The following is a 27,424-nucleotide window of genomic DNA, read 5'->3' on the forward strand; positions in this document are numbered from 1 at the left end:
CCCTTCTCTGGGCCCATGATGCTTCTCCTGCTCACCGCCATCTTCCAAAGATCTTTCCTAGCAGCCCAGCAATCCCATCTGCCTGTTCTTCCAGAACTCCAGGATACAGCAGTCTATGTGGCTCCAGCAACCTGAACTTACCCAAGACAGCTAGACCCTGATGAGCCGCAGTCTCTTTAAATGCAAAAGAAATGTGGTATTGTACATGTCACAGGGTTTCTGTGGCAAAAGCCCTACTATGCAAATACTATGGATTCAGGAGTTCTTCCATGATGCAGACTGCAACCTCTCCTGGGCAAGCACCTCTAGTCCATGTCCTTCCAAAAGTTTACTACAGGGGTCTACCCCCAGGTGCAGGGGGCTTTCCTCCCCCAAATTATTGCCATTATGACAAAGGCCAGACGACATGTGACACAGACTCATTGATGAGCCTGGAAAACAGGAACACAGACCTGCAGATAGAAGAAAGCAAGTCCAACCCTCTCATTTTACAGATGAGGAAACCGAGGCCCAGGGAGAGTGACATTGTGCTGATCTCTTGGCTCTTTCCACTACACTACTTCCCTGGGGAAGTCTGAGGCTCTGAATCCTAGGCCCTAGCTGGGGCAGGACCGGCTCTTCTCATGAGACACCCCAAAGCTCTATGTACAATCGGTGTTGCGTCCCTGAGGTCACAGGTGCCCCTTCTTTGGGAGCTGGTAAAGGAAGCAGAGACAAAGAGGCTTCATAAACCAAGACGGCATTGACAGAGAGCAGGGACATACAAGTGCTGCCGGCCCCTGCGCTGGTCAGCCCAGCTTTGGCACGGGGAGTTCAGAAGGTAAACATCACAGATGACAGGACTGGAGGCTCTCCCAGAATCCTCAGCTGCAGGATGCAGAGAAGCCTGGGGAGGGGGTGGAGAACAGAACAGCTCTTCAAGTGTCTCCCAGGCTGTCACTGGGAGGCGGCTTAGCCAGCTTGAAGGGGCTCACATGAATCCTCCTGGCCCAGGAGCTCAGGACTAGGAGCAGTGGGTATAAGCTGTGGCAGAGATGACTCAGCCTTGAGAAGGTTGTCCCCAAGTGGAATTGGCTGCCTGGGAAATAACGAATTCCTGTTTACAGAAGGCCCTGAGTAAAGGCTAGCTGCCCACTTGTTGCCAATGTTGTAGAAGAGATTCCTGCCAAGGTCCAGGGGTCTGGACGGCCTCCTATGTTCCTTCCAGCTGTGGTCCTTTGCTGCCTCTGGCACCATCTGCCTCGCCCTCTCTGCGGCCCAGCACAGGGGCTGTGCTAACACAACAATCAGCCCATCCTTTCCCACCCGTGCATCCCACCTGGCACACAGAGCCAGCCTGGTCATACTCACGTCTTCATTAGTTGTCAGGTTCGAGGCAACGAGGTAAGTGTGAAACCCTGAGAGGCCCAAGATGGACCAGATGGAGAAGAAGCAAATCACCAGCTCCAGCACAGTGAGGGGGGGAGGTCAAAGAAATCACATTTGTCAGGGGGAGCAGAGAGAAAGAAGGGCTGGGGGACAGCCAGGCAGGTACAAGTGATATATGGGGCAGAGTAGGGTCCTGAGTGTCAGGAGACACATGTTTATAGCCTACGCCTGCCACGTAAGAGCTAGGTGACAGCCCCTTTATGGATCAGTTTCCTTATCTGTAACATGGGGATAAACAGCACGTCATGACTTAGCTCCTCAGGCTGACAGTGAAGCTCTCTCCATGAGAGGCTTGGCTGGCAGTCCCCCCGCAAGTCCCCTCCCAGGATCCGATGCTGTGACAAGGGGCCATTCCAGTATGAACAATAACCAGACTGGGGTGCCCAGAGGCACACTTCTTCCCCTGGGTTCTGACAGCTGTGCCAGGAGGCACAAGGCTGAGGGCCTTTGGACCAAAAGGACTTGTCCTGGGAAGGAAGCCTGCCATCGTGCTTCAAGCTGCCTCCCCCAATCAACCAAGGGTCCTGCTGAAATAATGCCTCCCTTTTGAGGCCTGCCTCTCCCCACTACTCTACATCCTCCTGTTCTGGGGACTTCAGCTTACAAAGGAGGGAATGGAAACTGTGAACCCCACTGGTATTCATTCATTCCTTCAAGCAACATTTGTTGGTGTGTCCCTGGATTTCTGCCTCTACCCTAATACCCCAAACAGAATCTACCTCAGTTGCTGAAATTCTCACTTATAGCCCTGGGACTCAGACCTTCCCACCCTCCAACCTTCTCCCACAACTCCCCTCCATTTTACTGGTGTCTTTAGCAGGCAAAGCAATGTAGTCATCCAAATCTTCCCTTTGCTGTCTCTCCCTTTTCTGAGGCCAGGAAGGGGGACACCTGAAAGATTCCAGGCTCCCTAACATGTGAGATGGTGAGAACTCTAGGTACAGCACGTTCTAAGACACTGGGTATTCTTTGTGAGCTGCCTGCTCTGAATCCTGGCCCCCCCCCCCCGCCCCCCCCCCCCCACCGCCAGCAAACACACTAGGGTGAGGCCTACCACTTCACAGGGACACAGGCATTACAACCTCAAGGACAGCTGCAGCCTTCATCATTGTCACAGAAGTATTAGTAGTTAGTAACAGTGATAATACCAATAGTTAACATTCACATAGCACCCAAAAGTTTGTAAAGTGTTTTACAACTATTCTCTCATTTTATCCTCACCACGACCCTGGGAGGTAGGTGCTCTTATTTTCCTCATTTTACAGATAAGGAAACCGAGGAGGATAGAATTCTGTTGTTGTTTGGTTTTGGTGACTTGAACAGGGACACATAGTTAGTCTGAGGTAGGATTTGAACTCAGGTCTTCCTGACTCCGGGTCTAATGCTCGGCCCACTGGGCCAGCTGCAGACAAACACCAGACAGATGGCATGCAGGTGGGCACACCCGTTTCATCCAGCATAGGGAGGGAACAGAATGAGGGACGAGGCCTGGGGAAAAAACAGGTTCTAACAGTTTGTCCTGAAAGGATATCTTGCTGGTGTCTCCTTCAGAGCATCAAGGAAAGTGCCTCCCTGAGAACCTACGAGGAGAAGAAAGCAGAGAGCAATGAATAAAGAGGGGCAGCAGCCAGAGGGCCCTGGCCCTGTGTAGCCCCTTCCCCACCTCCCTCCAGCTACTTACGCAGAGCCAGGTGGGTGATGACACAGGCAAAGATGAAGGAGGTCAGGAAGGACAGGGACAGGATGAAGGCATAGAAGAAGCGGTAGTTCCGTTTTCCCACACAGTTGCCCACCCAAGGACAGTGGTGGTCAAACCGCTCTGCGAACAAGAGGTGAGAAGGGAAGGGGTTACTGCCTGTCTCCCGCCAGGCCCACAGAGAAAGCTGGGCCCTGCCTGGCTGATAGGTCTCCCTCTTCTAGCATAATCCATTAGTCACTAGGCTAGGAACCCCTTTGGTAGAACCACAAGGGACCCAGATGTCACCCAGACCAAACTGCCCTGGAATGGGAATTTCAGCATTCCCTGAAGGCCTCCAGCGGCAGGAGCTCACCACTGCCTAAAGCGGCCATTCCATCTCTGGACAGCTTTCACCCTTCAAAGCTGTTCCTTACTCTGAACCAAAATTTGCCTTTCTGTTCCTTGCACTGATTCTGTTCTGTGGATACAGAGAGAACAAGTGGAGGCAGTTCTCCAGAGAGAGAAAACTCTAACACATATGGTGCCCGGCACACAGCAAGCCCTTAATAAACGCTTGCTGATTCCTGACTGCCATCCACCCAAGTCTCCCCTTCTCCAGGCTAAATGTCCCATTCCCCCAGAGCTGACCCACCAGAGCCCAGAGAGGCTGGCCTACAGCCGTTAGAGTAACAGTTGGCAAATAATAGTCCAAGAAGGATGCCACAGGCTGGGTCCACAAAGAGCTGAGCTCACCCAGGGAGCATCACACCCAACCTGGTGTGGAAAGTTCCCAGTGGGATGGCAGATCAAGACCTAGGGCAGGCCTCGCCCCACAGACTGCAGCCTGTGGGGAAGGGCGGGGCAGGCCTGATTCACCCACACGGAGGTGACTAGTCAGAGGGGTGTTCCCGACAGGTTCCCTCTCTGAGCCCCAAACTAATCTGACAATGCTTAGCCAGCACAATGAGCTCATGGTTCAGGCTCCCCACACAGTCATCAGGACTCAGCTCACCTAGATCTTCTCAGCCAGCCCCCCCTACTCCCCAGTGCCATCCGTTTGGCGTGACCCCACACCCCCAGACGCTGGGCTCTGCCGATGGAGCTGCCATGGCTGGCAAGCATGGAGGAAACACCCATTTCCAGCAGCTCTCATACCCATAAGAAATAAACTGGGGTCCTACAACTCCAATTATACTTGTCAAATCTGCATCAAGGGCTAAATTCTCTCTTCCTAGATTCTGGAAAATGAACTTCCCACTAGTCTCCCCTGCCCTGGGGAGGACATTCACAATCAGAGCAGGGCTTTCACTGCTAGGCCACAATGTCTAGACCAGACAAAGTGTGTCTCTCTGGTCTACCCCTCCCTCGGCCTGGAAGCCAGGGACCCAGCCCTTCTGCACTCCTGAGGCAACAGGGCAAGCCTTTACTTTCCCTTCTCAGAGCCACCACCTTCATCTTCTTCTGGGATACTCATTTTCCTCAAACCCATCTGGCCCCCAAGTCAGAGTACAATACAATGCTACTTTGGGGGTAATGCAAAGAGGACTAGAATCTGTACTGGCATCCCAGTCATGCTACTTTCTACACAGTGGCTTTGTGGGCCTCAGTTTCCCTATCTGTCAGGGTGTCTCAAAAGTCTAAAAATTTTGCTAAGACTTTTGGGACATCTTCTAGGATGAGGGGAATGAAGTGGATGGCATTCATGGTCCTAGCTCTAAATTCTGACGCTTGTAGAATGTGGCCATCTCTCCGGCTCCACTTTGCAAACAGAGATCCAGAGCCAGAGTTTTAAGAAGTCCAGGGGGACTTAGCAATTATAATTTCACTTCTAGATTCTGTAGCAAAGAACACGAGAGAAGAAGCAGAAGAAGGATTTGAGCTGACGTAGAAGGTGCTGTGAAGGTGATCTGGGGGGCTCTGTAACAGGAAAGAAGGCCAGGAATTGAATCTGGGGAGAAGAAATTTATTTATTTATGCTTTTAGAGGGGGGAGGGCAGGGCAATTGGGGTTAAGTGACTTGCCCAAAGTCACACTAGTTAATTGTTAAGTGTCTGAGGTCACAATTGAACTCAGGTCGTCCTGACTCTAGGGCCAGTGCTCTATTCACTGCACCAACTAGCCACCCCGAGAAGAAATTTAGGCAGGAGAAGGAGGAGGACTGGGATTGAAGGACCTGGAGAAGATGAGCCATTGGGGAAGTCAAGAGCCTGAAGGAGGACTGAAGAGGAGGGTTAAGAACAAAAGGAAAGATAGAATGACAAAGGAAGCCAAGCAGTGGAGAGCCTGCTGAGAAAAGGGACGCACTCTTGGCTATGGAGGCTAGGGGGCTAACGAGAGGAGGTGACAATCTTAGCAGGTTTGTGACAGAGGTCTTCTAGGGTAGCTACTCAAGAGAGCCATCGGGGCTGGGGATCTCACTTTCACCAAGGACAGGGAGCTGGGAAAAGCTTGCAGTGACCTATACAAAGTGTAGGATGTTTGTATCCCTGTTAAGATTAAGTGACGTGGTCAAATTGGACAAAGTACCAACTGTTCCCTCTTCTAGCATAGAAGGTAAAAGAGGTTTAGGAAAGCCTATCCTCTCCCGAGTTTATTAAGAAAAATCAAGCACTCAAAAAAAACAAACAACCCAGAAGAAAGGCTTGAATGTGGTAACAGCCAGGACAGAGGCCCTGACAGAGCAGAGGAGACTCTGGACCTGTGCCAGAAGCCTGGGGAGGGAGGTGGAAGAGGACAGGAGGAAGGCCCAGTGACTGGAAACAATGCAAACCTTTTCTGGATAAGGAATGATGACGTGAGGCCCTTGGAGCTGTGGGCGGAAGGGTGAGAGGAAAAAGGAGATAGGCAGAGGGCTGCTTTGTCAGGCTGACCACAACAAGACATGCGCTGCCTTTCCTAGAGGAGGCAGAGAGGATACCAGCTACCTATGTGATCTGGTTCCTGCGGGCACCAGAGATGTAGCCACAAGTTTGCTGCAAGGAGCAGTGGCCTCGAGTCAGAGGTGGCGTTCTCCTTATTCCCCTTGCTGATGCTGATCCAAGGCAAGAGCTTCAGAAGAGAGTACCAGATTTGGGACATAAATGGCCATTTGAGAAGAGGATTTGAAGTTTTGAACCATAGAGTAAAATTCAGTGATGACAAGCCCTCTGAAGAGGAGGAAGGGGTCAGGGTGGGGAGAAACCTCCTTCTCCATGATCACCAAGCTAGATGTACAGTGTAGCTATGGAGTAGGAAGAATAGGAGGAAAAACACCCAGAAGTGCACAGGAGACAAGATCCAAGAAAGGAAACCGCAAGAAATCTCAGCCTCAGAGAGCTGGGTAACAAAATGAACCGGAGGTCGCGACTCCTGCCTTGACTCATGGAATCTGAAGCTGGGATTTGGCTCTGGAAGGACATACCTGATTCCAGATAAACAGGGGAGGCAAAAAGAATGGGGAAGAAATAACCCTGTGTCTTAAGATATACTTGTGTGAGGCAATCCAGGAACCACAAGGGGAAGCCTTCAGGCGAAGATCAAAGGAGGCAGAAAGAAGCAAGACCGCCAGACCGTGAGGACAGAGGGGAGAAGACACCTCAGCGGCCTGGTCAGGGGCGCCAGCCACAGAGGGCCTCTCACTCTCCCCACATCTGCACACTCCCTTGGCTTGCCTTCATGATAATTCCATGCTTTAAAGGGGTGAGAAAACAACCAGGGAACATTGTACTCTGGATGTGATTCTTTTTTTTTTCTTTTCAAATGCTTCATTAACTTCTGATTTACATCATTCATTTCCGCCAGATTTTGAGTTACAAATTTTCTCCCCGTTTTTCCCCTACCCACCGCCCCAAAATAGCAGTCCCACAGGATATCCCCTCCTCCAATCTGCTCTCTCCCATATTTTCTCCCATACCCCCTTTGACTTTTCCAGTAGGGCATGGTGGATCTCTACGCCCCAGTGCCTGTAGATCTTATTTCCCAATTACATGTAAGATAGTATTAATAATAGTGTGTATATATATATATATATGTATATATATATATATATATATATATATATCTTTAAACATTTGATTTTAAAACTTTGAATTTCTGGATGTGATTCTTAGCAACACGAAGGACACGATTGCTTCCTGTGGCACCGCCACCAAGCCCTTTGCAGCAGGGCTGAGATGCTAATAATGACGTCAGGGTCGTTATTAATTACTCTTAATTAGCAGTGAGGCTCTAATGAGATTATGTCCATGAAGCACTTTGCACAGTGCCTGGCCACAGCAGGCAATGTGTGAGTGCTGGCTAACAGCAGAGTCACCATAATCACAACAGCCAGCATCTATCATTTTATGGTTTGCAAAGCACTGGACACACCATCACATTTGCTGTCCACAGAAACCCTGGGACACAGGCACTGCTTTATTCCCATTTTACAGCTGGGGAAATGGGCAGACAGTGAAGCGACTCGCGCAGGGTCCCCCAGGCCATGCTAACTGAGGCCTGTGTGCACTGTGCCATTCTGCCCTCCCCCGCCTCTGCTCGGCTCCTGAGCACCCCACCCCCACTGCTTCTTCCTTTCTTCTTTAGCTAGCCTGATAGTGCTCACCTTCTCTTTCCCTTCAAGGACCTCGTGGGACAAAGAATTTGGAGTATAAAGAAGGAGCGTTTTTGTGGCTTTCTTTACTCCACCCTCACCTCAGCATTTGACATCAAGGCCACTCACTGTGAGCCCAGGTTGTATTCCATTCCTTTTCTGACAGGGCTCAGATGCGTCCCACTGAGGCAGCCTAGTGGTGCAGCAGACAGGGACCCGAGTTCCTCTGGCCTCAGACACTGACTAGCTGTGTGACCCTGGGCATGTCACTTACACCTCTGTCTGCCTCAGTGTCCTCAGCTGTAAAATGGGGATAATAACCGCACCTGCCTCATGGGGTTGTTGTGAGGATCAAATGAGAAAATCATGGTAAAAAGCACTTCTAATGCAGTGCCTGCACACAGTAGGTGCCGTATCACTGCTCATTTGTTTCCTTCCCCAGATGGTCAGAGAGAACAAGGCAAACACTGGAGTTCTCTGGCTTCAGAAGACGGAATTTAGGCCAGGGATGAGACAGAAAATTCTCTTGCCTGGGTGTTAGCAACCTGGTCTGCCATGGCCGCAATGTTGTCCATTAGGACTAATGGTAAGAACGAAGGTAGGAAGTTCTCAAAGACTCATCCGTTAAGAGTAAAGCTCACGTTGGTTGGGAGCCCATTTCCTAAACAATTTCATATGCAATTTAAAAGGGCAAGTGGAGAGAAAAGAAGATTGAGAGAGTTGGGAGACCCAGGCTGCAGACTTGCCCATGTCAGCAGCTAACCGTGTAAGCTCAAAGCAAAATATTTCTCTTTCCTGGGCCCCAGGAAAATTAAAGAACTAGAGGATGGGATTTAGAGTCAGAGGTCCTGGGTTCAAATCCTAGCTCTTCCACTGGCTCCCCGTGAGACCTTAGGCTAGTCGGCTCCCTTCTGGGCCCAAGTTTCCTCATTTATGGAACAGGGATATGAGTTGGATGACTTAAGGCCCCTCCCAGCTTCAAATTTACTAACTACTAACTACTAGCTCCTGGAGTAAAAATAACGGGAACTTCATGAGAAGGTGACTTCTCTGCCTAGGATCTTTAGAGCAATGGACAGATAGCCTATTTTGGAAGAAATATTTCAGAAAGTTCAAAGAAAAGACCGGTGTTCTCCTATGGTTTGGAGCTCTGAAAGAGGAGTAAGGAATCCGGTAGGTATGGAAACCTCTCAAGAATGAAATTCTGAAGACCCAAAGAAAAGGAGGAAAAGGGGGAGATGTTATAGGAGACTGCCGTGAATGCCCCCAAATACACACAAGTACATGGTGTTAACAAGGCAGGTGAGTGTAGAAGGCCAGAGCGCTAACATGTGAAATGAGCGGAGGCTGGCGAGGAAAAGTGAAGGCCAACAAAGGGTATTTTTAGGTCTGTTGGAGAAGAAGGAGGATTGAAGAAATGAAAAGCTAGGGGCCTGGGGCACATGAGAGGGCAACTTTTAACTCTGGTTTTGCTTCTGTACTATCTGCCAAAGAAAATAACACTTAACCTGAAAATAACCCAACACGGATGGGAAGAGGGAATTGATATGAATAGGTAATGGGATTGGACCCGATACATCCATATAGGGAAATCCTGCAAGAGAAAATGCCCTTAACCAATGCAGGCTGGCATCTTTTCTGCAGGTTGGTCTTAAGAGTGTTATCCAGAGCAATGAGAGTTTGGGTGATTTGTCCATGGGTCATCCAGCCAGGAGAGAAGAAAAAGCAGGACCTGATACCAGGTCTTCCTAGTTTGGAGGCTCTTTCTCTCTACTATGCCTGCCAAGCTGGCTCTCCAAGGGAGCTGGTACTCAAGGTAAAGGAAAGAGTGGTAAGAAAGCAGTAGAGGGGTAGCTAGGTGGCACAGTGAATAGAGCACCAGCCCTGGTGTCAGGAAGATCTGAGTTCAAATCCAGCCTCAGACACTTAACACTTACTAGTCATGTGACCTTGGGCAAGTCACTTAACCCCAATTGCCCTGCCTTCCCCCTTCCAAAAAAAAAAAAAAAGAGAGCAGCAGCTGTTCTTGATGTATTCCAGTGAACTGGTTCAGAGAAGAACTGCCAGATGGGACTACTGAGGCAGCATCAGTGGTCTTCAAAAGGCCACAGGAACAGAAAGGTAGCACAGGATTAGAGAAGGCCAAATGCTGTCCTGGTTTCCCAAAAAAGGGAAAGAAAATGGATTTGGCAAATCAGAAGCCAGTGAGCTTAACTCAGATTCCTGGTGACATTCTAGAAGATATTATCAAAGGGATGATGAGAAGTCATCTAGAAAAGGAAGCAGTGATTGCAAAGTGTCTGTATGACTTCAACGGATCATGTCAGACTAACATTTTTCCATCTTTGATAGGGTTAGAGAAGCAATGTGGTCTAGTGCATATCAGCCTGGACTGGTCAGGAAGACATGGGTGGATTCAAACCTGACTCTGACATTAGCCAAGAGAGCAGGGACAAGTCTCTTAATCCCTATAAGCCTCAGACACCTCTCCAAGACTCTAAATTCTAGAAAGGTTGCAATCTGCACTGCTAAAGGAAATTCCCAAAATGGAATTTCACACCCAGGAAATAGCAGGGCCCTGTCATAATAATTAGAATGGCAGCTCAGCACAATGCTATAGGGATCGTTTACCAAGGTTTTAATGATGTATCTGGCAGTCTCTCATGCTTTGTTCAGGAAAAAGATGGAGTGAGGTAGACAACATGGCAATACATGATAATACCACTGAGTAAATGAAGGACTGGTTAAGTGACTGGTCCACAGAGGTGTCATTAATGACTTGACGTCCTTCTGGAAGAAAGTCTCCAGTGGAGTGCCCCAGGGATCTGTGCTTAACCCTGCGGTATCTGACATTTTTGTCAATGATTTAGACTAAAGCCCTGATGGCATTTTTATCAAATATACAGATGGTACAAAGTTAGGAGAACAGCTACCATTTGACAGCAAAATCAAGATTTTAAAACATTTGGACACCCTTGAATGAGGCCAGAGCTCATAAGATGAAATTTAATAGGGATAAATGCAAATTCTTATATTCAGGTACAAGAAGTTAAGCCCCAAGGTATAGGAGGCAGAGCTAGCCAACAGTCTACTGGAAAGAATATTTAGGGGTTTTAGTGCATTGAAAAACTCAATGTGAGTCATCAGAAAGGAGTGAGATAATAGTGAACACTCATGGAGCACTTTAAGACTGACAAAGTGCTTTGTATATATTTGTAGTCCATTTGAGTGATGAGAGAAGGAGGTCCTGAGAGAGCAAGACAGAGACAGAGAGACAGAGAGCACAAGCGTGAGAACATGTTGGGGAGGTTCAGGTCCAGAGGGTGCTGGCCCTGCTCTGCTCATCCTCTGGATGCCATGCTTTAAGGGCACTGCTACACTGAAGGGCAGCAAGGCAGTGCCTTGGACAGGACAGACCTATAAGTCCATGTCATGTGAGCATCGGCTGAAGAAGTTGGAAGTGTTCAGCCTGGAGAAGAAGAGACTTAGGGCTGGGGCCTGTATGTGTCTGCGCCATGGACCCCTACTTGGGCAGTCTGGAAAAACCTACAGACTCCTCAGAATAAAGGTTTTATATGCATCAAATGAAACATATGAGACTACAACAGAAGTCTCCAATGATACTGAAACACAGGGATCAAAATATTAAAAACAACAACAGCAATGCTTATTTTTTTTCCTTTTTTTTGGAGGGCAATTAGGGTTAAGTAACTTGCCCAAGGTTACACGGCTAGTTTTTTTTTTTTTGTGTGGGTGTTAGGTGTCTGAGGCTGGAACCGAACTCCGGTCCTACTGACTCCGGGGCTGGCACTTTACTCACTGCGCCACCTAGCTGCCCCAACAGCAATGCTTATTGAGCCCAAGTTAGGAACCCCTGACCTAGTGGGATGTGATCTCTAGCTTTGTGCATCTAAAGGGCTGCCATGTGGAAAAGAGATTAGACTTGTTCTACTCGGCCCCAGGAAGCAGAATTTGAAATGCTGGGGAGAAGCTGCAAAGAGGCAGATCTAGACTTGCTGTAAAGGAAAACATAGTGCTCCCCTTCACTGGGCTTGTCAGGCAGGTTGTAGAAAGGACTCCTGTCCAGGATGGGGCTGGGAGAGATGGTCACCGAGGTCCTCAACTCCAAGACCCAGTCATTATTTAGTTCAACTCTTTAGTCTCTCTCTCTCACAATGTGAGCTTTGACTCTCAGACAACTTGGTGGCCCTGTCCCCCTGGAGGCTCACTGTACTGATACCAAACTTAATACAGATCTGCCAGCCTCAGCCTTCGCTCATCACTGGCACTGTAGGTATGTGCCCCCAGGCCTGACTCAATCGCTTCATTTTTATGGAGAAAGGACGTCATATAGTTAACTACATGAGCTGGAGAGGCCGCTGGCCCTCTCTAGTCCCTTCTCTGCGTGGTCCAATGGAAAGAGTTCTGCATTCCCACTCTGTTCCTGCTCTGTGAGCCTACTCCACAGCACAGTGGTATTTACCTAGGTCGCCTGGAGAAGGGGGTGCTGGTAACAATGAAGGTCGGAAGGCACAGCACTGCATCTGATTCCAAGTGCAGCCCAGAGGAAGTCTGTGGCCGAGCTCATGGCTCCCCAGGATTGGCAGAGGCCTTGTGATTCTAGGCCATGCCTCTGTCATGTGGGAGTGGGGAGAAGGGGCTAGTGCAAGCCTGCCCAAGTCACAGGGGACATGAGGCTTGGAGGCAGGAGACTCCAAGGGTGTTAAACCCCACTCTGTGGGGCTGGAGAGGCTTGGTCAGTTTCCATTACCTCTCTGGGCCTCTATGTTATCACATGTAAAACGGGGACAATACATTTGTTGCCATCTTCCTCAGGGTAGTGTTAGAAGGAAAGTACTTTGTGCACCTGAAATCACTAAAGTTAATACAAGAGTATCAGTAACAATCACCTTACTCGGCAATGGGGACTTAAAGGGTGATGTCAGAGCGTCCCAGCCTACTCACCCACGCAGTTGTCACACACACTGCAGTGCGAGGTCCGGGGGGGCCGAAACATCTTGCAAGTGAAGCAGTATTTTAATTTCACCAACTGCCCATTGATCATCACCTCCTTGGTCCTTGGGGGAGGCCTATAGGTGGAACTGCCAGTGCTATCTGTGGGGGAAAGAGAAAGGTGTTGAGACCAGAGGTCAAACCAAGCCAGCAGCAGGATCCCAGGAACTTGAAGGCCAGGCTAAGGAGCTTGAAGTCTCCTTCAGGGGCCCCAGAAGCATCCTAACGAAAGGAGGGATGTCACCAGGTCTGCATGTAAGGATGATTAATTTGGCAGCAATTTGAAGAACAGACTAGAACAGCGAGAACATGGAGGTGGGAAGGGTAATTAGGGACTACTGCAACAGGTCAAACAGAGGGGACTGTGGGCAATGGGGGAAGGGAAGGACATGAGAGAATCTATAAGAGGTGCAATCGAGGGGAGGAGGGAAAAGGGAAGAGATGATAACAAAGCCTGGAAAACTTAGAGAAGTCAGAGGCTTCCATGGGCCAACCAGCAACCCTTGTGGACATGGGACAGCCACGGGTGAGAACGTGGCAACCCCTGCTCAGGTACAGGCTGAACTGGACAATGTGTCCCCTGCCCCCCTCCTGCCCCAGCTCTGAGACTATATGATCCTATCACTACCAAATCCAAATGGAGGCATAGGTGGTGTAGTAAAAAAGTGCTAGGCTTGAGTTCAAATCCAGCCTGAGACACTGTGATCCTGGGCAAATCACTTAACTTCTGTCTGCCTCAGTTTCCTTCTCTGTAAAATGGGGACAATAATAGCCCTGACTTCACAAGGTTATTGTCAGTCTCAAATAACATATATAATGTGTTTTGCAAACCTGAAAGCACTACATAAATGTGAACTATTATTAATATCATAATCCCCATCACTATTCTCATCATCACTTTCTACATTTCTAGGCCTGGCTGCTTGCCTGGCTGCCAGCACCACAGAGCCAGCTGCTTAATGGGCACATCCACTTGTGTGGTTCAGATTCTCCTTTGCTCAGAATCGTTCCCAGAGGCGCCCTTCTCCTGACTGTTACTGGCATCGTCATCCTCAGAGACACTTGGGCCCAAGACAGTGAAGCGCTGGATTAGAATCCCCATGACAAAATCTCAGACCTGGAAGGGGCTTCAGGTGCCATCTGCTCCATCTCCAGCATGAGCATGGTTTGAACCTCTCCCCACTCTGGTGAGGGAGAAGCCACTAGGTCCCGAGGCAGCCCATCCCATCTAAGGACAGCTCCAAGAGTTGGCAAGTTTTTCTTCCACATCTTCTGACTTGCTAGATCTCCCCACTGGGGCCAAGGAGAATAAGTCTAATTACTGCCACGCCAGGCCCTCAAACACCTGCAGACAGCATTAGGCCTGCCTGAGCCTTTTCTTCTCTCCATGATGACCATCCCCAGTTCCTTCAACCAACGTGTAGCATGAGCCTAAAGCCCAGCTGTCTTCTTCCAGATATGTTCCAGCTTATTGAAGGCCCTAAATGAAGGCAAGAATTCCTCTGTGGGCTGAGCAGGGCAGGAGGCAGAGGGCCTATCCCCTCGCTCGTCCTGCCTTCTTGGACTGTGTCTCTCTCCATCCCATCTGAGATCACAGGAATTTTTATAGCTGTCATATCACTACTGAGTCACCCTGAAGTTAGAGTCTACCGACAAGCTGCTTCCTAGACATTAGACAATGCTTAATTTGCAGATATGAAGTTTTAAAAATCTCTATTAAATTCCAATTTAGCCTTGGCCAAATGTTCTAGCCTGTGAAGATCTTTTTGGATACCTTTTTATCAACTCTGTGTCACCTCAAATCTGACTGTAATAACAGCTAAGACTTATGTATGTGCTTTAATATTTGCAAAGGTATTATCAACTGGAGAAGTAGATGTATTCAGATTTTACAGATGAGGAAGCTGAGGCTGACAGGTTAAGTGACTTGTCCTGGGTCTCAAAGCTAGTAAGTACCCAAGGTAGTTCTGAACACTTAGGCAGCCAAGAGGTACAGTAGAAAAAACACTGGACTTATAGGCAGGAAGACCTGAGTTCAAATCCTGCCTCAGACACCTAGTGTCCCACTCGGACATCTACTTGGCTCTATGAGACTGGACAAAGTCATTAAACCTCTTTCAGTCTCAGTTTCTGCATCTGTAACTGAGGGTAATAATAGCACTTCCCTCCCACAATTGTGAGGCTGGAGTGAGTAGAATCCCAGCTCTCAGAAGGCTGTTCACCCAGCTCTATCATTTTGTAGATGAGCAAACTAAAGCCCTGAGAGCTAAGGGACCTCCTGTCCTGCCCAGCAATGGAGGCCGCCTCCTCCTTGGACTTCTGCCTTGTTCTTACTAATGCATGGAGATGCCCTTCCCACCGACTGGCTGCAGAAGTTTCAGGAGGGCACAGGCTGCTACTTCTGCCTTGTGTCCCCAGTGCCTAGCAAGGGCCTGGCCCATAGAAGGAGCATTGATTCCTCAAGTCCATGATAATGGTGCAGTGGATAGAGTACTGGGTCAAGAGTTGGGAAGACCCAAGTTCAAATCCAGCTTCACTAGCCATGTGATCCTGGCCACGTCACTCAACTTATGCCTCAGTTTTCTCAACTGTAAAATGGGGATAGTGCTGTTGTGAGGATCAAGTAAGACAGCATCTCTCTTTTTTTTTTAAAGTGCTTATCACAGTGCCTGGCAGACAGAAGGTACTATATAAATGCTTATACCCTTCCTTCCTCCCATTCCTAATTCTTTGCACTGCCCCCCGCTGTAGTGGCCTGGACTATTCTTGCTTAGGCAGAGATGTGGTCATGTTCCTCCCCTGTTGCCTAATGAATTCAAGTCCTCTCCAGCTGGGGGTCATGGGAGCTTTCTGGCCACAGCCTATCCACCTTCCCTCCATGCACCTAGTCTAGCCAAAGGGGCCTGGCTACACCAGCCCCAGGACACGCCTGCTCCTGAATCCAGGGACACTAGCCTCCTGGCTCTTCCTCCCCCAGGACACTCCTGCTCTGAGCATTCTCTGATTATCTATAGTGCCTGCATCACTCTCCCTCCTCTGCTCCAACCACTGCCTGACTCCTTTATGTCCCATCTTCTACAGGAAGCCTGCCCCAACCCCTCTCAATTCTAGAGCCTTCCTTCTTTTCATGATCTCCAATTTATCCTATCAGCTTGTTTGTACATGTAGTCTCCCCCATTAGACAAGGAGCTCCTAGAGGGCAGGGATTGTTTTTTTGGCCTTTCTCTGTATCCCTAATGCTTAGCAAACTGTAATGTAAGGGCTTAATAAGTGCTTAACCGCTTGATTTGAAGTGCTATGGAAGACTGTGTAAAGAGCAGGTACCAAGGTTGCAGTGAAGGGCCTGATCAGGTGGCAGGACCTGGACACAGGAAGAGCTGAGTTCAAATGCAGCCTCAGACATCTTCCAGCGAGGTGACCTTGGCCAAGTCACTTTACTTCCATTTCAATGTCCTCATTTGCAGAACAAGGGAGCAGGACCCCATGGCCTCCCTTAAGGTCCCTCCCACCTCTCAATCTATGATCCCACGAGACAAGATGTAAGTTCCAGTCTAAGTTAAGTCTAAGCCAGACTAGTCTGGCCTCTGGCACATCCTGGCTCTATGGCCCTGGGCAAGCCATCTAAGGAAAGGCACCAGTCAGTATGGCTAAAGGACAGTCTTTCTTAGGAGCTCCCTATATCAATGAAATGACAGCTTGGGTTGAAAAAGACCAAAATGTATTCTAAGGGCAGTCCCTGACTTAGACTTGAGCCTGTCTCTCCAAGGCTGGCCTCCATTCACTGTGATAAAAGTAGAAAGCTCACCAGCTTTGGAGTCAGAGGCCCTGAGTCCAAATCCTACACAGGTCACCACTTCTCTAGGCCCAGGTGAATGAGGTCGCTGAACTCACTGACCTCCAAAGTACCTATAGGTATGATGCTGTGACCCTGCTGGTGAAACCTGGAGAGCCCCAGTCCCCAGTACCCCAGCAGGAGGCACACTATGAGTGAGGGAGCATTCTGCCTCCTGCCCCTGCTGCCAAAGCTGCCCAGGGCACCTCAGACATGCCTGGGAGGAATGTGGAATGCATCTTCCTCCAGAAACCCCATGCTAAAAGATGGCTGGGCTCTGCTGTCCTCAAGTTTACCTCTATGATGGCTTAAATGGGCTATTGTGGGCTGACTCTAGGAACTTAACTTCCTTTGAGAACAGAGCAGATGCCTTCTATGTTCTAAACACCCATATGCATGCTGGGAACTGCCATTCTTCTTTGTGTCTCTCCCAGTGCCTAGCACAGTGCTCTGAACATGAGTGGGCACAGAATAGCTATGGAATGAATGAACTTTTGCTGGCCTTCCCACGTGTCTGCCCAGAGGAGCCAGCTTGGGCCTTCCTCCCCTAGGCACTGGCTAGGTGGGCGGAGAGGGAGGACGAAGAGACTCAACATGCCCTCATCCAACAGAAACCCAACTGTAGAACTTTCTGTCAAGATTTCCTACTTCATCAAACTTAGCCCTCCAAAAAAGGAAGTGAATCTTTTCACACCCAACTTCCCTAGGCTCCCAAGGACTGGGGGAGGATGAGAGAGAAGATATCACGTAAGACCTGTGGGTGTTACTGAGGTCAATGAGGGAGAAAAGTCAGAAATCACATGGACCTTGTAGCAACAGGGTAATGTGGCAGTGGGGGAAGCGTGGGAGGCGCCCGTTCTGTGCTCATTACAGGCAGCAAGGCCTAAGACAGGGTGGGGGGCCACCTGAGGCCTTCTAGGCCCTTGGGCGCAGCCTCTTGACTGAGTCCAAGTTTTACAGAACAAATCCTTTTTTATTAAAGGGATTTGTTCTGGACTTGGATTTGGATTCAGTCAAAGTGCCTCACTTGAGGACCTAGAGAGCCACATGTGGCCTTGAGGCTACAGGTTCCTCACCCCTAGTCTAAGACAAAGAGCATCAACCTTGAAAGCAAGACACGCCCTCAAATCTCAGAAGTATTGCTTCTAGCCATGGGACCTGGGGTCATTCACAGAATCTCAGAAGCAGACAGGACTTCAATAGTTATTTGTTTCAACCTGTATGTAAACTGACTTCTAACAAAAGGGAGATCACAAAGTCCTAAAGCAACCCCTTCCACCTAGGATCAGACTTAGAGCTAGAAACAACCTTAGAGACTATCAGACCATTTGAGTGTAAGGAAACCAAGACAAGGAGACGCTGCAGGACTTGTCCAGATCACACAGCTAATAAGTGTCTCCCTGAGTCCTGGGCCACAGATGCCTCGCCATTTTTGGATGACTGGGATTGTTGGGAAGGTTGAACCAAATTCTGCCTTTCTATTCACTGCTTTGGGTTCTGCCCTCTAGGGTCAAGCAGGACAAGGCAATCCTCCTTCTATGTGTCGCTATCATGTAGGTCTCTCTACTCCCTCTGAGCCTCAGTATCCTCAACTGTGAAATGGGGTGCTGGGAAGAAAATGCTATAGGAGCCATCCTTTTGTGGCAATACCCTGAAAATTCTTCTCTGTAATCCCTCTACTACACATGGTTTCCCAGCTTCCTTTCAAAGAGCCACAACCCTGTAAGAATCCTAAGCAGAAAGGAAAACATTTCCCATTATGAATAGCTGAAGGAAACAAACTTCGCCACATTAATTCTGAAAATCATTTCACTTGATTCACTGGTCACCAATCAAAGCCACCATGAGGCTTTGAGGGTGAAGAAGAGTACCACAGGGACACTGGGGTCGGGGCAACTGCCTCTGGGTACCCTCATATGAACCCTCAGGGAACCACTTTCATCACTAGCTGAATGCTCAACGGTGAGACTCAAAGATGGAACTGAATGAAGCCAAGGATGCTCCATAGTGCTGAGTCAATTCAGACCCTGCTCTTCTGCCAGACCCCGACGTGTCCTCTGCCCTGCTCGCTGATCTTACAAACGGGAGCTGGGGCAGCGGTTCCACATTCAGCGGCTGAAATGGCACCAAACGGGAAGCTGGAATGCAGAGGTCACAAGGATTTGGGCGTCTGCACCAAATTCACCTCTTGCTGCACAAGCCAGGGCAATCACACCTGGATCCAATCACAAACTCACAGGAACTCTTCTAATTCTAAGAGCTAGGAGGGAGCTCAGAACAGAAGTGGGGCCAAGGCGAAGGGGCTGAGAACATTAGCATATGAAGAGACCTTAGAACACAGAACATCAGAGTGGGGAGGATCACAGAAATTATTTATTCCCCAGGAATTACAAAGCAAAAAGGAGAGTCCCCACCCTCAGGGCCTTGGGAACCTTTAGGTCAGACTTCCTGGGGCCCCTGAGTCTCTGGACATCAGAAAGAAGGTGGAGGGATTCTGAGTGGGTGAGGGGGCAAGGAAGGAGAGAACTCCAGGCATGGAGGACAGCAGAGGAATAAGAGGTGTGATGTTGTGTGCAGGTAATAGCAAGTATATGAGCTGGTCTAGGAAGCAGCCAGGATAGAGCACCAGGCCTGTAGTCTGGAAGACCTGAGTTCAATCTGACCTCAGACACTTACTATGTGACTTGGGCAAGTCACTTAACCCACTTCAGACATTTGCTTACTATGAGTCCTGTGATAAGTCATTTAAATTTCTCTGACTTAGTATTCTCAGCAGTAAAGTGAGAAAAATAACATCTGAAGCACTTTCTTTCAGGTTGCTATAAGGGAATTACTCTGCAAACTTCAAATGGGTATATAAAGGTCAGCTCTCACAATGGGGAAACTGAGGCCGAGAGGAAGTAAGTGATCTAACGCCACAAAGCAGGTCAGGCCCAGCAGCCTGCTTTCCTCTCCAGCCATCCAATCATTCTGTTTGTTGTACATCCCTAGTTACTGATATTAGAATGTATGAACTCTGAGGACAAGGCCTGTCATTGCCTTTCTCTGTATCTTTGGGGTCTAGTACAGTGGTTGGCAAACTTGACTGAATGACCTCAGGTTCAGTGCTCTTTTATTTCACCAACTTCCCTAGCCCACGACTCTGCCTTTCTTCCTCCTCCACATCTCTGTTCTGTTTGTTATACAAAGGTATATGTTGCCCTTCACCTGACTGGACTCACGGCATCTCCACATGGGAAGCCAGCTGGGATCAAGGTCCACGTTACGGGAGGCAGAAATCCCAGCTCACCAAGGGGTCAGGCAGCCTCTGCTTCAGGACCCCTGGGAGTATAGCGCTCACTGGCTGCATGTGGCCCATGCCACCTCTGGACAGCCCTCTCTCATGGGGAGGCTGAGATCAAAATGACCTCTAAGAAAGCTCTCTCCACTGCTGCTCTCTGCCCTCTGCCCCATGACAGCTCTTCAGAGATCTGGAGTCAGCTTCCATGTCCTCCTCCCCTGAGCCTTTTCTTCTGGAAGTTAAACATCCCCCATACCTTCAATTGAAAGTCAATGACATGGGGCAGTTAGATGGCGCAGTGTCAGGCCCTGGAGTCAGGAGTACCAGAGTTCAAATCCAGCCTCAGACATTTAACACTTACTAGCCATGTGACCTTGGGCAAGTCACTTAACCCCAACTGCCCTGCCTTCCCCCCTCCAAAAAAAAAGAAAGTCAATGACATGGGTCACAGTCCCTCAACAACTCGGTCACCCTTGGCTACACATGCTCTAGCTGGTCAGTGTCCCTTATAACATGCAGTGCCCAGAACTGACATCTGAATTCACGCATGCCTAGATCTATGCAGAAGATGGCAGAACAATGGCCTCCCTCAACCTAGATGCTGGGCTTTGTCCCTTCCAGTAGTATCCAGAAGCCTCCTAGACTGCAGTGATGCCAGGGTTCCTGAGGTGCTGGGCTGGGGAAGGTTGCATCAGGTTAGTCTCCAGCCAGGTATGATGGTCAAGATTGTGTGATCCACTGCCAAGCAAAGCACCACCCCAAACATCCTGTCACGCACTGACATCTGAAGGTGAGGCCTTTTCTCATCCCTCATCTGGCATCCTCTTTCCAAAAATAGCCTTGTATCTCTCATACACTGGCCCCCTAGAATGCAAGCTCCAGGCAGGCCTGTCTATTCCCCTGGCCTAAGGTCACATGAGTTTTTTAGACCATTACACACACCAAAGTTCCCTGTGGGTAAGGACCCCGTCTTTCCTAGCCCATCCTAGCCCATACTGCCACGAAGGAGGCCTTTCTCCCAATCGGTGCTCTGGCTGTGGTGTCCACAACCCTCGTGGCTGGAACAGCAGCCTGTCTGTGGAAGCTGGACTCCTGGCTCATATCTTCCTCTTGATGGCTCCAAGAGCCACAAACTCTTCTTCCTCAACAGCCCACAGGGAACACTTCCTCTGATCACTCCAAAAGGGTTTTGGATCCTCTTAAAGGCAGGATACTTCAAACTTTTAAGGCCACATCCTACACTTCTGCCTACGCTTTAAGTCTGAATGGCTTAGAAGCCTGCTAAGACCTCAGCTGCTATAAAACATTTCAAGTCTTGACCTCCATTGGAGTTACCTCTCCACCTCTCACACTAAGGCAGCCCGGAGACACCCAGAAGGCAATTCAAAAGAGGGCTGAGCCCTCACCCCCAACTGCTCAAACAGGCTGGGGCCTATCCCAGGGCTCACAAAAAGCTAAAGGATTCTGGGCTACTGGTGCTCAGTCTCTCCCTCAAATAGATCACTAACAATCTTTCTGGTGATTATCCTCGTTGAAGCTGGGCAAACTACACAGACTACATTTTCTCAGCAGGCCCTGAAAGGAAAGGATCTTTGTGCTAATGAACAAAGCCCAGCACAGGTCTGAGTGGTAGATCCTGGTGGAGGTGGGGGAGCCACCACAGTACATTAGGGGAGGAAGGAAGCTGAGGGCAGGAGAGCAGACAATGATAACAAGAGGGAGGGGCTGGGATGGACCTGGGCAGCCAGAGGTACAGAGGAGGAGGGGGAGGAGGAAGAAAGGAAGGAAAGAAGGAAGGAAGAGCACGTTACATTAGTTTCCCCCCCTCTCTCCACCTAGCTCTGCAGTTACCACTGATGAGTCAAATGATTTCCTGAGATGAGAAGCTGTGTGTGCTGCTCTACCATTCCCAGGCTCCCCAGAGGCAGCTGGGAGCTCATAAGTCCATTTCAAAGCCACTGTGACAGAGGAAGGAACCAAGCACCTCCAGGAAGGCCTGGAGGTAACAAACACTCAGGGGCAGCAGCTCAGCAGGAAGGCGCCACAGGAGGCTGACATAGAGTTAGTGGAGTTTAAAAGGCCAGCAATGTCTTCTGACAGCCCAGGGAAATGGCACAATGGCCTGAGTGGAAAGGAGGCATACAGAGGACAAAAGGTGTGCCAGGAGAGCCAGGGAGACTGGCCCTCGGGGGCTCCCATTCCCTACCAGTGTCATTAACATTAACTGCAGCAGTAGTCACTGCCATCCATATAACACTTGAAGGTTTACGGTAGACTTTAAGCTTGGGGAGTGGGATCTTCCACTTCTCCCTCTAGAATGATGCCAACCAGCTTCCCTGCATCAGGCACTAGACCAATCCCTACCCTTCCCACCTGGCCTCAGACACCTGGGTTGGAATGGGGCCGCTCAGGCTGGGACTCAAAGGAAGGAAGGCCTCACCAATCTGTTTCTCCAGGGCAGCTGCCTCGTTGGGAGTAGCTCGGGGCAGGATCCCAGGATCAGTGAAACTTGTCTGCAGCAGGCAGCTCATGACGAAGAAGAACAGCATGCTCCCGATGATGGGGATGGCCAGGGTCAGGTGGCGGGCCAGGAAAGGACAGCTACAACAAAGAGAGAGATTGGTCAGATGGCCCCACCACCACCTGGAGGGCTAGAGACATCATCCTGACTTCAGAGGCTGGCCTTCTACTGAGTGACTTCATAGCCCAAACCAAGAGGCTTAAAGAGAGGGAAGGGATCTCAGAGGTCATCTAATCCCAATTTTGTAACCCCTAAAGTGAAGAGGCCCATTCAGGACTGGAGTTTCCAAAGAAGCCCAGTTACCGCCATTGTCTAGTTAGGCCCAGGGCCTGTCCTTCGGCCAAGGCTGGGATTCAAAGCTAATCATACTGGCATAGAGGGCTGGGACTATTTAACAACCTCTTGCCCCCAATTCCTCCCTCTTCCATCCTTTATCTTGCCACTAGAACAACCTTTCTTACACACAGCTATGGACACATGACACTTGTGCTACAAATTCTTCAGTGGCTCCTTATTGCCTATGGAATTGCCTATACTGGATGGACTGCTGGGCCTGGAGTCAGGAAGAACCAAGTTCAAATCCTGCCTCAGACACCCTACTTAGCTGTATGGCCCTGAACAAGTCACATAACCTCTCTCAACCACAGTTTTCTCATCTGTAAAATGAGGGAGAGTAACAGCCCCTCCCTCCCAGGGTTGTTGTGAGGCTTAAAGATGATAATGTATAAGGCACTTTGCAAACCTGAAAGTGCTATCAAATCAAACTGTTAGGTCTGGCTCTCAAGACACTCCAGGATCTGAGCCTGCCCTACCTTTCCAGCCCAGTTTCCCATTGCTTCCTTCCATGGATTCCTACCCTCCAGTCAAACTGGACAAGCCTCTGTCCTTCCTCACTTTATGTGCCTCTGTGGCTTTGCTCACCCTAGTCCCTGTGCCAGAAACATCTTCCCTCCTCCTTTTCCACTGTTCACTTGCTACTCAACTCAAAGGCTGCCTCCTCCAGGGAGCTTTCTCAGCTCTCCAAGTCAGTGATGGCCTTTCTCCTTTGGCTTCATATTGCACTGGCTTCTATAACTTTCTAGTGCACTGCAGGGATGTGATATTGTGCAAAGGACTCTGTATTTGTGTCTTGTTCCTGTACAAGTCTGTTAGCTCCAAGAGGACAACAACTTTGTCAAAGCTACATTTTGCTTTTCTTCCACAGCTGAGAACACAGAAGAGGACGTATGTGCATAAGTGTCCTTCAGTAAAATGTAAGTTCCTTTGTGGAAGGAGCTCTAATGAAGTGGTCCAGTCATTTTGGAGAGCACTTTGGAACTACACCCCAAAGTTACTAAAATGTGCATATCCTTTGACCCAGCAATACCATTTCTAGATTATACCCCAATGAGACCAAAGAAAAAGGAAAAGGACCCACATATCCAAACATATCTGTAGAAGCTCTTTTTTTGTGGTGACAAAGAATTGAAAATGGAGGGAATGCCCATCAAAGTGGGAATGATTGAACAAGATGTGGTATCTCATTGTAATATAATACTATTGTGCTATAAGAAACAATAAGCAAGATGGTTTCAGAAAAATCTGGGAAGACAAATGAATTGATGCAAAGTGAAGTTAGCAGAACCAGGAGAACATTGAACACAGTAACAGCAATACTGTAACAATAATCAACTGTAAAAGACTTAGTTACTCTGATCAGTATAATGACCTGCAACAATTTCAAAGGACTCATGATATAAAATATTATTCATCCCCAAAGAGAGCTGATGAACTCTGAGTAGAATGCAGCACATTGTTTTTCATTTTCTTTATTTTTCTAGCTTTTCTTTATTGTTGTTGTTTGCAACATGGCTAATATGGAAATGTGTTTTGCATAACTTCGTGTAATATTTCTTGTTTTCTTAATGGGCGGAGAAGAGGGTAAAGGGAGAGAATTTGGGACTGAAAATTAAAACCTAAAACTAAATAAATATGCCCTAAATGGTGTGAGAGAGTCTAAATAAACAAACAAACAAATAAATGTATCATCACCGTGGTAGGAAGCAGGCAGTTCACTCTCTGGGCTTATCCCCTAAGGTGCCTACAATCATGATGGCATTGCTTGCCCTGAGGGCCTTGTTTCCAGAGACAAGTCACCTGAGCAGTCAGGTTCTGTTCTATAAGCTTCACTGAGACCTCTTTTCTATGGGAGAAGTATAATCCCACAGGCCTCTGGCACTGGTGTCACTTGTAAGAAGCAGGGATGACTTGGACCTTCTCCTTCTCCAGGGAGTCAATTTAGATACAACCAGATATCTTGGGGGACCAATGAAGCTTTGAAGCTGGAAAGAATCATCTATTAATGGGACCATAGGTTTAGAGTTAGAAGGGACCTCAGGGGTCATAAAATCCAAACAGCTCGTTTTTACAAATGAGGGAACAGAAGCCCAGAGAGAAGAAATGGCTTGGGCAAGATCACACAGGTAGCAAATGACAATTAGGATTTGAACTGGTCCTCCAATTCCCCAATACAGTCACCCAACCCTCCTCATTTTACAGATGAGCAAACTAGGGCTCAGAGAAGAAAAGTATTTTGCCTAAGGTCACATGGTTTGTTGGTAGCACAGGCAGGACTAAAACCTGGGTCCCCCAACTCTGAGTCATATTCTCATTCCCCGCAATACCACTGTCACTGGAAAATCATCTACTAATGGGGTGTCACATGCTGTTGACAACAACTATATGCTCACAACTCCCTTCAATGATCATATATTAGGATGATTCTTTGTACCCTTGTCCTTGCTATTGGCACAAATTACCAACATTCTTCTGCAACAGCAACCATCGACAAGTCTTGGCCCAGTCCTCAAACTCCCAAACCAAACTTCCCCCTCTCATTCAGGAAGCAAAGAAAACAAAAACCTAACAGTTCATACCCAAGGTTCTTGGTCTCATTCTCGACTGAGGCAAAGTAGGCATCAAATAATGATGTTCACCAGCCCCAGGGAACTGTCTAAATTGCCTGACCTAAATTCTATATTCCAGAGCCCTAGGACTCTGCCATACCCAGGACCACTGCCAACAGCCTATGCTCCGGAGATGTTTCAAAGAGATCTGAGAAAGTGCTTGGTCTCCTTCCTCCCGCTTGCCAGTGTACAAATGGAGTAAGTGGTCCTACCTGAAGGTACCTCTAAACCAAGTTCCCAATCTGCTTCAAAAGGAGATAAAAAAAGAAACAGCCTGGTCTCCCACCTCCCCTTCTGCACCACTATAAGTGGGCATGTTGGAGGAAAACCCTGAAATTGTTATGAAACAGGTCTGAGGATCTCACTTAGAGCAGACTGGGCTCCGATCACATTCTCTTCTCACAACACCAACCCCTGAACACTTTATCTTACCCTGGCCTAGCAGGGAACAGGAATGGGGTAAACACATTCATGTTAGGGGCAGCCAGGCGGCTCAGAGAGTAAGAGCACCGGCTCCAGTGCTGGGATGACCTGGGGATCGAATCCCGGGCTCAGACACTTAGCACCACACCCAGAAATAACTGGCCGTGTAACCTTGAGCAAGTTATTTAACCCCGATTGCTTTAAAAAAAAAAAAACACATTCATGTTAGGGGGTAAGGAAGAAGGTAACTTCTTTCTCACCTTTGTCCCATGTGGTATTTGGAGCTATCTAATAAATGGTGCTGGAGGACATAATAGAAAGTAAAAGTGGAATGTTATGCCACTTGAAGAGGCAATGACTGAGTGACTGATGAGGTCTTCCTAGGTCTTGGAAAAGATATCAAAGGGAGGAGAGCAAGAAGGGAGAGGAATACAAGGGCAGACAAAGGTAGGGATGGTCCAGGAAGTAGGCTATATAGAAAAATATTCCCTGTGTCATATAGTCTGACACTCTGGAATGATTTTACCCTTAGTTTTCCTATCTTCAAAATGGAAAGTTTGTATTAATACCCATGCGAGCCCTATACCTACAAGGATGTAGAGAGGTTAAAAAAAATCTCCTAGGGACCAACAAGCGTGGCCACATAAAAGTACTGTGGGTTCTTCCCCAAGAAGATAACAAAAACTTGTCATTATTAATAAATCAGGATGATCTAGGGAGATGCTTAAATGAGACAGGAGAATTAGGGTTGGTGAAATCAGAGAGCAGGTAAAAGAACACTGAGTAGGAAGACTGGGGAAGATTGTGGGGACCAAGGGAAAGGATGATCATGGCTTAGGAGATTCCAGGAGAAGACAAGAGGAGAGATGGCCAAGGAAGCCCAAGGGGAAAGAATAAGAAGAAGGAATATGGGAAGTCTAAGAGGGATCAGGAGACACAGAGATGACAAAGGAATGATGGAGAGTGGGGAAAGAAAGAGGATAAATCCTGAGGGAAGGTAAGGATGGAGGATAATAGAGGTAGAAATGACTGAAGGAAAAGTTTAATCAGAGGTTAGAGATAATTGAGGGGGCCAGAGGAGTTAGAAAGGGCATGACTGAAGTAGGAGAGGGAAATGAGATGGATGGAGATGACTGAAGAGGCCAGAGGAGGCTGGGCTGGAAATGACCAAGAGAGTTGGAGAAGACAGGGTTAAAAACCACAAAAACTAAGAGTTGGATGTCATTTCAGAGGGCATCTAAACCCTATCTACACCTACAGAGGAATCCCATTTACAGCCTCCCCAAGGCCTCCTGTGAGGGGCAGAAACCCACTATCTCCTGAGGTGGCTCACTGTCTTACTAGACAGCACTAATCATTAGGAGATGGCTTAAGTGGAGGCCAGCCAGAAGAGAATGGGAACTGAGAGGCCAAGGGAACCAGAGGAGATTGGGAGAGGGACAGGAGGAGGAGGAAAGATGATTCAAAGGTTTCTGTTGGGGAGGTTGGACAGAAATGACCCAAGAGGGTCCAAAGGAGATTGGATCAAGGAGAGATGATCTCAAGAGGGCCAGAAGAAGGGATAGGAGAAAATGACCCCAACTGGACAGAAGGCACAGGGATGGGAGGAGATGGTCCAAGGGGGGGGCAGAGGGTTAGGGATGCAAGGAGATGACCCAAGGGGGGAAGAGAGATAAGGATGGAAGGAGATGACCCAAGGGGGGCAGAGGGATAGGGATGGGCAGAGATGACCCAAGG

At 48.6% G+C, this 27,424-nt stretch overlaps 1 protein-coding gene across 1 annotated transcript in view; it reads right to left on the minus strand.

Moving 5' to 3' along the window:
* ZDHHC18 (zinc finger DHHC-type palmitoyltransferase 18) overlaps positions 1–27,424 on the minus strand; it is a 34,503-nt gene that overhangs the window by 6,373 nt on the left and 706 nt on the right. Inside the window, exons 2-6 of the mRNA XM_069079144.1 lie at positions 22,239–22,399; positions 12,639–12,788; positions 3,110–3,247; positions 2,960–3,008; positions 1,351–1,453 (exon numbers count right to left, since the gene is read on the minus strand). Of these exons, the coding sequence (XP_068935245.1) occupies positions 1,351–1,453; positions 2,960–3,008; positions 3,110–3,247; positions 12,639–12,788; positions 22,239–22,399 (601 nt within the window). The remainder of the gene's footprint in view (positions 1–1,350; positions 1,454–2,959; positions 3,009–3,109; positions 3,248–12,638; positions 12,789–22,238; positions 22,400–27,424) is intronic.

Source organism: Petaurus breviceps, unplaced genomic scaffold (assembly GCF_028583685.1).
Source record: "Petaurus breviceps papuanus isolate PSGF00001 unplaced genomic scaffold, PetGlider_PUasm1.0 91041, whole genome shotgun sequence".
NCBI classification, from domain to species: domain Eukaryota; kingdom Metazoa; phylum Chordata; class Mammalia; order Diprotodontia; family Petauridae; genus Petaurus; species Petaurus breviceps.